The sequence below is a fragment of the Eublepharis macularius genome, chromosome 5 (assembly GCF_028583425.1).
Source record: "Eublepharis macularius isolate TG4126 chromosome 5, MPM_Emac_v1.0, whole genome shotgun sequence".
In the NCBI taxonomy this organism is placed as follows: Eukaryota; Metazoa; Chordata; class Lepidosauria; order Squamata; family Eublepharidae; genus Eublepharis; species Eublepharis macularius.
The window spans coordinates 48575372-48587802 of NC_072794.1; the positions used below are offsets into that span (position 1 = coordinate 48575372).

The window sequence follows — 12431 nt, forward strand, 5'->3', positions numbered from 1 at the left end:
TTATATACTACCCTTCAGGATGACTTAACACCCACTCAGAGCGGTTTACAAAGTATGTCATTATTATCCCCACAACAAAAACACCCTATGAGGAGGGTGGGGCTGAGAGAGCTCCAGAGAACTGTGACTAGCCCAAGGTCACCCAGCTGGCTTCAAGTGGAGGAGTGAGGAATCAAACCCAGTTCTCCAGATTAGAGTCCCGCATTCTTAACCACTACACCAAACTGGCTCTCAGGATTGGGGGATATGATCTGCATGGAGACTCAAAGCTAGTTCATGGTTAACACAGTAGAATGGTGGCCACCCAAAATCAAAACACTCCTACATCCCCCCCTCTCTCCCTCCAGATATGGACGGTCAAGTCACAGGGTTTCCTTAAATCAGTGTTTCCCAACCTGTGGGTCAGGACCCAAAAGAGGGTCATGAAGCCTCTGAAAGTGGGTCACAGGCTGGACATCCCTAATGGTGGCTCCTGCTCTTTGCACCCTTCTCTTTCTCTCCTCTTCTTCCTTGCCAGCTTCTCACATTCTTGTCTCACCCTCCTCCTTGTGACAGTAACGAGGGAGGAGCTATCTGGCAACTAGTAACTTTACAAATGTAGGTGGAAGAAAGGGGGGAAGGCTGGAGAGTAGGTGGGAGCTGTTCAGAGAATGGAAAAATGAGAGGAGAGAAGACATGTGTGCAAGCATAGGCTGTGTCTTGGCACTGCTACTTCAACACCCCAAACCCATCCCCTTAAAGTGCCTCATTGCCCTCTACCTGCTGTGGGAGATGTGCTGTACTGAGCCACTTGCCACCCACCTCTTTGCCGACATCTACCATCTTCCTGCATCTCTTCAACCCTGCCCCACCCCCCCACACACCTTCTCAATCTCTTGGGCCAACCCAGGAGGGGTCACCATGCAAAGTAAATTTAGACTTGTAGGTCACCATATCAAACAGATTGGGAATCACTGCCTTAAATCATATTATTATTCTCATACCAGTGGCCAGATGGAGAGAGAATTCTAATATGAGAACTAGCTGTGATTGAGGTTATTTCAGGTGAACACCAGGGCCAGTTGTTCAAATAAGCCACCAAAGTAACTGCTCTAGGCAGCAGAATGAGGAGGATGCCAACACATTGAAGGTGCCCAGAGTGTCCCCAGACATCACCAGCATGGCCTCACTTCATGGGCCTGCACCACCATCAGCCAAGTCCAAATGACACCTCTGTGGAATTGCCACAAGGGCTTGGTTTGCATACAGCCTGTGGTGGTACACACAGGAGGTAAGGGATGTATATTGTTTAGGGTGACAAAATACCTTGAACCACTCCTGGTAATCAGATCTTCCATATGTCAGTTAGGCAACATGGACCACATCATAAGAAAATAGTCTTCTGGCAACTTCTATTTTGTTGTGGTAATGTGTGGATTTGGCCTAAAGTAACAGTGCTACTGTATTAGGGTGGAAAGGACAGCGTATTCTCTGTTAAAATAATAAACACATAAAGTATAAAAGCAACTAAATGGCCCTTATCTTGAATAAATTCTCCCACACCATCACTGACTGGGAAGCTCTCTTGGCAACTGACTGTGTCCTATGATTGGCTGCCATCATGTGCCGTCTGTTTGCAGTTAGCAATCAGGATGCTCAAGTCAAGTAGCAAGCAGTGAAGGTGAAATTAGCACCTTTGAGGCTTGGCTTGCAAGTGATTGCGGCTGACAAAAAAGTATGTTCTCCTGCTGAACAGGAGTACTGCAAAATTCTCAGCATCCCTATATGCAAACCATTTCCTTTAGATAACAGTTGTCTAGCTTGCCTTGGATTTGTTTTAGCTACATTCAAAGAATTAATCAATACTAAATCGGGGGAGTTAAAACACTGCCAAAACTAGACAGTGTTAACTCTCCCTTTTTTCAAGCCAGCCCAAGGTAAAGGGTTGTGTAAAGTACATGCTGTGACCACTAGGAGTGTGCACTTCAGGATTCCGATTCATGTTTTTAACCCAAATCGGGCCCAATTCAGAATGATTCAGAATTTCCAAATTGGCCCCAGAATTGCTGAGCCAATTTGGAAATACCAAAGCAAAGCTTTCTGAAGTGCTTCGGAATATTTTGAGTAGATTGCAGCAGCCACAGCACTTTCTTTGTTGTTTGCAAATAGCAAGAAAAGCACTGCTTTCAAGCTTCCCACCACCTTTTTTTCCCGAATGGAAGGGGAAAGGAGGGGTTGTAGTGAGCTTGAAAGGAGCACTTTTTGCAAACAGCAAGAAAAGTGCTGTGGCTGCTGCGATCTACCCAAAGCTTTCCAAAGCAGCTTAAATATTCAAATCCCAAAGCAGCTTGCTGCTTTGGGGTTCGGGTTTTTCTGAATCTTTTTCTCGCTTCGGTGAACCCGAAGCGGGAAAACCGAATCTTTTGGGGGTGCATACCTCTATTGACCATTACACATTCCTATATCTACTGGGTAGAAAAAAGAATTTCAGGAAGTAACATTCCACATACTATATTACTATACTATAACATATCACACTAACAAGTAAATGGGTGAGTGCCTTCACTTTCACACCACGTGCCATTCTATAAATGGGTGTGGGATGATGTAAAAAACAATCATTGCTGCTTCTACTTAAGCTCTGGCTCCTTTATAGGATGCAGTCAATAAAATAAATTATAGGTTAAAAATTTCTAGCGGGGTACCCACATTAATCTGTTCCAACAATGAAGACAAAAAAACAAACTAGTGTTGTGACATTTTAACTTTCACAGATGTTTAAGTTATTGACAAAACACAGTCCAGCTTTTAAAAGCTATTTGAGAGAAGCTTCAGACAACACAAATATTTCTGAATTAACTGATGGGCAGCTTAGACCACCTATGTACTTTCTGGAATCGGTGGCTGCAATCCAGAGAACATTACATTCCAAAATCCCTCTGTTAAAATCAATAAGATTGCTCCCAATCAACTTTACTTGTAAATAAATCACACCAATTTCAATGGGTTTAGCTTGTAAATAAATCACACCATTTTCAATGGGTTTAGCTTACAAGGAACTATTTTTAGGGTTGCATAGAAGGAAAGCATCTAAAGATGTTGTAGGAAATTCACCTGATACAGTTGAACCTTCTGTGTGTCCAAGGCAGACAACAAAGCAAGGAAGATTGACCACCTCTTATGAAAGGAGTGAGGAAATGCCAGTTTATGTAGAGCAATGACTCAGAACACACTGAGACATTTTTAAAAATATTTTTCCTCCCTGTAGATTGGTACAGCTCCTTTGTGCTTGTATTTTTTTAGGCCTATAGTGTGATCTATCGCCACTCTTCTTGGTCTTACACAGAATTCAAAAACATCTCCATCACTCACCAGCTCTCCCACATGTGACACTTGATCAGTGCACCATATTGCTGAAACACATGCTGTTTTAAGTACTCTTTCAGCCTACTCGAAGAATGAGGAAAAATCACAAGAAGACAGTCACCTGGCACTAAATTCAATAAAAGTAATTATTTTCAAAGGGGGGGAATACCTGCTAACTTTTCTCTCTCATTTTTATCAGTTCAGTATGATTAAAAGAGTACTTATTATCAGGGCTTTTTTTCTAGGAAAGGAGGTGGTGGAACTCAGTGGGTTGCCCTCGGAGAAAATGGTCACATGGCTGGTGGCCCCACCCTCTGATCTCCAGACAGAGGGGAGTTTAGATTGCCCTCCACACCACTTGGCGGTGCGGAGGGCAATCTAAACTCCCCTCTGTCTGGAGATCAGGGGGCGGGGCCACCAGCCATGTGACCATTTTCAAGAGGTTCTGGAACTCTGTTCCACTGTGTTCCTGCAGAAAAAAAGCCCTGCTTATTATCACCAAAACATTTAACAAAATATAGGAAATAGCATAATTCTCCACATTGTGGTCAACATCTAGGTCCGTTCATGATTTATTTTAACTAGCTTGTGAAATCAGGATTCTTCAGGTGATCACGAGGGCCAGTTGTTCTAATCAACTGACACCTGATTCCAGAAACTAGGTGTGACTTCTGAAGCACTTGGTTTAATCAGAGAGTATTTTCCAGTATCACGCATGCCAAATTCCCTGGAGAAAATCCTCTGAGTCAGATGCAAACAATGAAGTCTATGTTCAGTTACCCTTTTAATAATTAATTTTCAGCAGCTCTCTGCTGTATTAGTAATATCATAAAAATGACAGGCAAAAATACATGAAAAGAAAAATGCTGAAAACTCTTCTGCGCTCCTTCTTCTGTCACAATCAATGAGTAACCACATACCATTTCACTTTACATGAATAAAGGGAGCAAAAAAAAATCCTGTTTATAAATAGTGGCTTTTTCTTGCAGAATAAATCCTCTGCTTGTCAGTTATATATTATCCAGAGTTGACAGAAGAAACTATATGAGGGCCAATGTATGTTCTCACTAGAGATATTGCTGAAGTTTATGATTCTTGAGCTCAAAATATGAGCCTCGGTGACTCGTACTGCTCTCTTTCAATGCAAAGCAAGTATTACCGTCCTTTTTGGCCTGGATTTTAATAAAAGGTAATCGTTACAATGATGATGTTTGGGATGAGAATATGGCTGAAAGATTTTATTACTAAATCAAACCTAGTCAGAGAGCTACAGTGCAGTCCTACACAGAGTTATACCCTTCTATGTCCATTCACTTCAGTGGCCTTAAAAGGGTGTAACTGTACTTAGGATGGAAGTGCAACTCATGAGCCCCTTTTAGAGTACCCTTTCAGGCTCTGGCTTCTGAAATATGCAGCCAGCCTTCGGATTGTGGTGTCTTGGGTTGCAGCAGTCACAAGCAAGCTGAAACAGTGCAACAAAATAAGTATCAATGGATTGTTTGCCTTCCAGCTTGCTATATTCCACCTGCTGTTCTTCCCAAGGGTTCTCACATACTTCCTGCCTTCAATCAATTCCAGTTTAAAGAAAGCAGTTAGCAATCTATGACTTCACCTTTCAGGACTCTCAGGAGTTGTGACCTATACACTCTAGAAAACGGTTGAGTCTTTAATGTGTATGGTCCTATTACACATCCGTTGTGCAAAAAGTTTTCATAAGCATGTGATCAGGCCAGCTCCCTCTAGTGTTGAGGAAAACTGAAATACCCTAAATGGATTATCAGGTCTGACACTGCTGCTTAAGTCTTAGCTAAAATTAAGTGCTAAAATTTGTCCATCTGTTGCTACAGATCTGCCATATCATAGCAACATAAATGTAATTGAAGAATAAATTAGGTTCTCCTGGGGTAAGTACTTACTGTAGGCCAGTCTCACTCACTGTTAACAGAGGTTAGAGTTTCCTGGGGACCCAGACCAAGCTGCAAGACCATTACTGTTATATGCTCTATTTATGTCATTTCAGAAGTAAAATAGAACTTTTTTTTCTTGTATAAAGTATGGAAGCGTATGAAAGAAATTGTGTATGATGGAAATAGGGAAGGGCCTCTTAATACAATTTTTACAAGGCACAGATAAATGATATTTAGGCACCATCTGAGTTATAAGAAAGTTCTGTTCTATAATCTAACAATTCCTGGGGGAAATGCTAGCAGGGACTATGGTTCTTCTTTAACTAGAGAATGAAATACATTCATTTGGCATGCTCTGAGGCTGAGCTGGCATTAAAACCGGTTCTGAAGCCCTGCTCCAGCTCCACTTAATTCCTGGCCATCCTCACTGTGGTAGAAAATGCATTTGGCAGATGGTTTTTATGGCTCACTGATCTTCCTCAAACTGTAGCCGAACATCCAGAATTACATTCCTAATAGATACAGGTAGTGGAGACATTTGTCTTACCGACAATCCTCTGCTATCAAAACACCGATAAGAATTACTTATTAGTAAGGAGGCATTTTCAGCTAGCACCAGAGTGAAAGGAAAATCCATAGAAGCATAATGCTTTCATAGTGGTTAATGTTTGTAGTTCATTTCCATGTTGACAGAAGGGCATGGCAGGGGATCATTCCTTCATCTCCTCTGTTGCCTTCATCCCTGCCAGAATGGCAACCTTCTACTGTTTTAAAAGCATTCCCTTGCAATTGGTTTTCCAAAGGCATTGAAGCAACAACAACATTAATAGTCTTAGCAATATTATCTCTCATCAAACAATAAGCAATACCACAATAAGCCTTAGTCACAAAAGGCAGATCAATATTATTGTTCCTATCATTCAGATTACGGTTCAGACTGAGGAAGAGCAATATGCTTAAGGCTACCTAATGAGTTCATGGACTGAGGTAAAATTTCATCCAGGGTCATCCAGCTCACAGTTCATACTTTCCCACAGTCTTTCAAAGGAGCTTCATCCATAATGTATCAAATAAGTTTTAGTACTAAGGTGTTATTTTGCTATTTCCACAGTGGAGACTGGAAAGCATTTTGTTGAAAAAGCCAACTGAATGTAAAGAAAATATGAGCTAGAAGGACCTTAAAGACAAACTAGATTTTCCAAGGTATGAGCTTTCAAGAGTCAAAGCTCCCTTCGTCAGACATGAGGAGCACCAAAGGGAAGGAGTCTTTACACTCCAGGGAGAAAGTGGGAGGGGTATTGTAAATTAGAGTGTCTGGAAACTAGCTATAATACATGTTGTAATAAGCTTGATAAAGCAGGGGTGCAGAAAATTAGCATCTGTAATGTGACACAAATCCTATGTCCCAATTCATACCTAGGAGATCCACTGTTCCAAATTTGGAAAACAAGTGCATGCCCACTCTTGTATGAGTATGCTAATGAAAGAGGGTCATTTATGAGACTCTGGGTGTGCATTTGGAACTCTGGTTACTTGTCATGTTAATGTCCAGGCCCAGGAACCTTCTGGTGTACCTATGGTAACTTATTTATGAAGAAGATCAAACTTCGGGAGGCGCCTGCTCCAAGCCTAGCTGAGCTTCAGCCACTGCCACTTCCCTTACTCCACCTCCAGCTGCTGAGGCCACACCTGAGGGCTCCTCACAGGTGGGGAGGCTGCAGAGTGCTTTTAAGGGAGCAAGAGGAGCTGGTGGCAGCAAGAGGGAGTTCTCCCTCTTCTCCCTGGCAGAGGTTCTTTCTCACTACACTTCCTGTGGACCCTTGCAGGAAACTGACGAGTGTCCTCCACGCATCAGGTGTCTTGTGCATTTTGGCTCTCAGTAACAAACAGATGGTTGTATGTGTTCTTTATAATATGCATGTAAGAAAACTCCTTCTTGCTTTGCAGATGAATTATTTAAAGGACATAATGTGTACCATTAAAGCAAATGAAATCTTCAGGTTTCATTGCTGCACTAAATGTGGACAAAGGAAGGGCTGCTAATGGTATTGTCGCATATGCAGTAACGGCATTAATATTAAAATATGTTAGTATTTACATTCCAGTTTTAAGTACATTTGCCCATCATTGTCTCTTTGATGTCAATAGGACTTTCTCACATTACGTTTAAGATTGCAGAATTCAGAAAAACTATGAAGTACATTGGGAATAAATGAAATCTGACTTTCCACAATCCAAAAAAAAAGAGGGTGCCTTTGTATGAGATACAGAGGTAACAGTGAGAAGAAGCTCCAATGACTGCATTCTCCCTCATTTCCTGGTCTTCTGCAGGGGGGAAGTGTAGGTAATTGATACAGATACTCTTTGCAGAGAGATGCTGCGGCCTGCCGACTAACTGGTAGGCCGTTTTGCAGGGTCGTGGGGTGAAGGTGGGTTGAGGAGGCTCTTGCGGCCATGGTGAGGCCTGGGTGGCTCCTTCCAGCCTGCGTGACAATGTGAGGAACTGTCGGGGAGCAGGCACCCAGCTGGCCAATCAGAGAGCCTGGTCGGGCGATGGGGTGCCCCCCCCCTATGCCTACCTCATATTCAGCTGCCCAGGCCCATTCAAGTGTTTACCATGGCCAGCGATCAGTAGACTTCTATTGTGACAGTCGATTGGTTATAATTTTAGATGTTTGTTATGTGGCAGGGAGACAGAATCTAAATCCAAAATAATGAACACATGAATCTATTCCATTGCTGCTTTGGGGGGCACTTTTGCTGGACTGGGTTCTGTCTGATCAGGGAGGGGAGAGTAACCAAGGTTTCCCTACACAAAGTGATTCAGCGTAGCTTTAATTCACTCTTTTGAGTCACATTGATTGGCTTCTCAATGGATGCAATAATGGGCAAAGAAGGCAATTGACATGGATTACGGGCTGTATACACTCTGAGAAAGAAGTCAATCATTAGGAAGGATTTCAGCAAGAAGCAGATGCATTTCCTCCATTCTTTGCTTGCCTTGCTCTTACCGTTTCTGCCTGACCCATCCATCAGCCCAGAGTCTCGCTGTGTTCCCAAGGTCAGTCACTTAACAGGCCAGTTGATGGGTGTTCTTCTCAGAGTAATTTTCTCCTGCAACAGTTTCCAGTAGGGGCCTTAAGTGGCTCTCAGTAGTACAGCCTGATCCATTACGCTCACCACTCACACCCAGACCTGCTTCAGGGCCTGCCTTGTCACTCAGAGAAGTTTCCAGCATGCAAATGCAGAGGATGCAGCTGTTGAAACCTGGACTGCTGTGAAGGCTCATTAATCACGTTCATTTTCTTTCCTGGTCACCCCTGGATATCAAGCACATCAGTTAGTAAGAATCAGCATTGCCTCTTCACTTTCAAATGTGAGAATGCTTTTCTTTCATCTTTTTCTGAGAAAGGCATTAGGAGGGCAGCTTCTCACTCTCTTAGGCTGCATCCACACGGAGACACTTCCCTGTTGTGCATTGATTTCCTCTGTGAATGCAAAGGAGCATTGACATGATGGTAGTCTCCATGCACATGGGGGTGTTCACCATACACCCCTTCATTCCTACCATTTCCCCCCTCCAAGCCACCCCAGGGTTTTTTGCCACCTTTAAAAAAATCAATAGTAGCCTATCTTTCTGTAGTGTTATAACATTGTAATGATAGAGATACTGATATTCTAAAAAGCCTGCAAGTAGTGCAGGGGGGAGAGGGGTAATGACAGGGGGATACTGATGGGAAATGGTACCGTTGTGGGCAGGGAGACCTGAAAACGTGCCCACCCACACAGTAGGCAAACCCATTTTGACTATCATCTTTCCAGAAAGATTGTACAAAACCAGATATCCAAAAGATCACAGTGAAGTAGGAGAGAAGGCAGATGATCGACACTTTAGAAAGGTAACAGGGGAAAACTCAGAAGGTAAACACTTTTTAAAAAATGTTCCTGTTTGGGAGGCAGAGCACAACACTTGTGTGGAAACAGCCTTGGTTTGCTAAACTGGAAATGCCAGAAGTTAGCAGACAGGGCATCTATAGTACCTATAAGGTATCATCTTTTTTTGTGCATCATTATTGCAGTGGCCCCCAGAAGATGGAATTTCCTGCTCCAGAAGTTCACCTGGGCCCCTCACTTTTGGCCTTTGATGCTTTGGAGAGCAGTCCAGGCAGATCTGCCAAGTCCCATTTTATACAATGGGGCTTACTCCCAGGATTCTTAGGACTGCTGCCTTTGTCTCCGCTCTGTCCTCTTTTAGTTTTAATCTGTTTTAATCTTTAGTTTGTCTTGACTTGATGATGATTTTATATGCCTGTTGACTGCTGTTTTAATTGTTTCTTTTTATACTGTCTGCTGCCATATACATTGTATATATGGCTATTTTCACCATTGTTATTAAGCTATTTTATGAAGAATGGGTTTTTAAAATTAACTTTCATTGTTTTTACTGTCATTTCTTTTTATTTGTTGGTTTCAAGGCACTTTAAAGGTTATCCTAATAGCAAAAAGGTGGAGGATAAATTTCCTAAAATGAAAATAAAATATATGCTATATATAAAACCAAATAGATCAACGCAACATTGCATCTCTACAAGGCATTCCGATGGTTTCAAATAACCTCTTTGCTGCTGTTGTCTTCAGTTAGCTTTTTTTTTCTTTTGGAGCAAAATTAAATGATGAATGTCAGTCTTCCCTTAGGTCTCCTTTCATCCAGGAGTGCCAAGCAGTCAACGTAAGTGACAGTCTATTTGAGATCTTCTCAGGTGCCCTTTGTTTTTCTAATTTCAGCATGTGGCAAATTAATGAAAATCACTGGCCCTATTACAGTCAAGACATCGGGAACTCGTTTTGGAGCCTGGATGACAGATCCATTAGCATCAGAGAAGAACAATCGAGTATGTGTGTGTTTTCATTACCTCATGTGGCAAGCAAAACAAGGGTTCCCCAGTAGATCTATGAACGTGGGAAGCTGTCTTATTCTTAGGCTTGCCAACTGCCAGGTGGGGCCTGGAGATCTCCCAGAATTACAATTGATCTCCAGACTACACAGATCAGTTGCCCTTGAGAAAATGACTGCTTTGGAAGGTGGCATTATACCCCTGGTCCACCCCCAAATCTTCAGGAATTTCTCATCTCGGAGTTGGCAGTCTACTTATACATAGTCACACCACTGATTCCATCTAGCCCATTACTGTCACACAGCTCCTCAAGGCCTGGGGTTGGATCTTTCCCAGCAGAGACTCCTACACCCTTCTAAGTCCATTATAGTCAAGTTGCTTAGAAGGATGTAGTTCTGCTTGGAAGTGTACTGTAGGACTCCCCATCCGCAGCTTACATAAAATTTTACTGGTGTGGCCTCCATTTCTACATATTCTTCCATACTCATAAATGCTTTGGTTGTGTGGTTTATCTACCTTGTATGTTTACCTGGTAACAATAGGTATTTTTTCTTGTCTGAATTCCAAACTTTGCCTTGAAAATATCACACTACTGGGGTAAAAATTCAAATATATTTAAAATAATAAACATGATTTGTTAGCAAATTATTTTTCCTTTGAAAATTCACAGCCTATTCTTACTTTTTGCCTTCAGGTCTGGTACATGGACAGTTACACCAACAACAAAATAGTCCGCGAGTATAAATCAATAGCAGACTTTGTCAGTGGAGCTGAATCAAGGACATATAATCTTCCTTTCAAATGGGCAGGAACCAACCACGTGGTCTACAATGGGTCACTCTACTTTAATAAATACCAGAGCAACATTATCATCAAGTACAGCTTTGATACTGGACGGGTGCTTGCTCAACGTACCCTGGAGTATGCAGGCTTTCATAATGTGTACCCATACACCTGGGGTGGCTTCTCAGATATTGACCTGATGGCAGATGAAATTGGCCTGTGGGCTGTATATGCGACCAACCAGAATGCAGGCAACATTGTCATCAGTCAGCTGAATCCAGACACATTAGAAGCCACAAAAAGCTGGAACACTGGCTACCCAAAGAGAAGTGCTGGGGAATCCTTCATGATATGCGGTACATTGTATGTCACCAACTCTCACTTAACCGGAGCCAAGGTCTACTACTCATATTCCACAAAAACCTCCACCTATGAATACACAGACATACCTTTCCATAATCAGTACTTTCATATATCCATGCTTGACTACAATGCCAGAGATCGGGCCCTGTATGCCTGGAACAACGGACACCAGGTTCTGTTTAACGTCACACTTTTCCACATTATTAAGACAGAAGATGACACATAAACTCAACACTGGTTTGGCCACTCCTCAAACAGTGTCATTTGTGCTGAACTCGAAAGCATTCTACTGGGTTTCTTTTCAGTTCTTTTTTTTTCAGTAAGGGTTTAAAAAAAGTTTTTTATACAATATAATGTATTCTAAAGATGGCAGAGCCTTTCTGTATAAAATGGCCTGTTGGAATTACAGGTATCTTTCTTAACTCAACACGAGGCCTGCCGTGACTTTACCATGGAAAGCACTAAAGATGATTTAAGAGGCTAAAGACATTGTTTAAAAAAAAAGATTAATGATCTGCCTTATAATAGAGTCAGAGACTAATGGTGGCTTAACTGCATGAATGTCTTTTTCTACCATACATCATTTTTTAAAAATAGTTTTAAAAAAACCTGTCGAATTGTTCAACATCAAAACATATTTGGACAGTAATCTGAAACAGAATGCACATCAGTATTATTTGCTTAAAAATATCATCCAAAGTCAAATATTAGATTTCTTTAGGGGTGAACACAGTAAAATCCCTTTGGCTATTACACTGTTTCAGATGCGGTGCTGTACAGTCTGTTTTTAAACCTCTTGCAAGCAATTTCTCAATGCTATGTATTTATACCATTGTGTCCACCATTGTGCAATTGTATCTCTTCACTTCTGTGAAATTCAACTATTTTTTATAAAATATATTGAAATTTAATCACAAGTCTGATTATGGGTCCCTTTCGGAATGGTATGGGCATGGAAATTCCTAAAAGCACTTCTGTTATCCATTTTGCTAGTGCTTACTCAGTTCCCATTTAGCACACGTAAAATGGGGCTCATAGTCCATCATCTCCCAAAGAAGGCTATTGCACAGAGTTAGTACTCATTTCATGCTGATGATAGGGACCTGTGTCGCTATGACAAACATGCTGTTATGAGGTG

The 12431-nt window shown here is 41.8% G+C and overlaps 1 protein-coding gene across 1 annotated transcript in view; it reads left to right on the forward strand.

Annotated features, from left to right (window-relative positions):
• The window catches only part of OLFM3 (olfactomedin 3), a 217909-nt gene extending 205705 nt beyond the window's left edge, over positions 1-12204 (forward strand). The window contains exons 5-6 of the mRNA XM_054982033.1: positions 10038-10144; positions 10842-12204. Of these exons, the coding sequence (XP_054838008.1) occupies positions 10038-10144; positions 10842-11519 (785 nt within the window). The 3' untranslated portion in view covers positions 11520-12204. The remainder of the gene's footprint in view (positions 1-10037; positions 10145-10841) is intronic.
• The last annotated feature ends 227 nt before the right edge of the window (positions 12205-12431 follow it).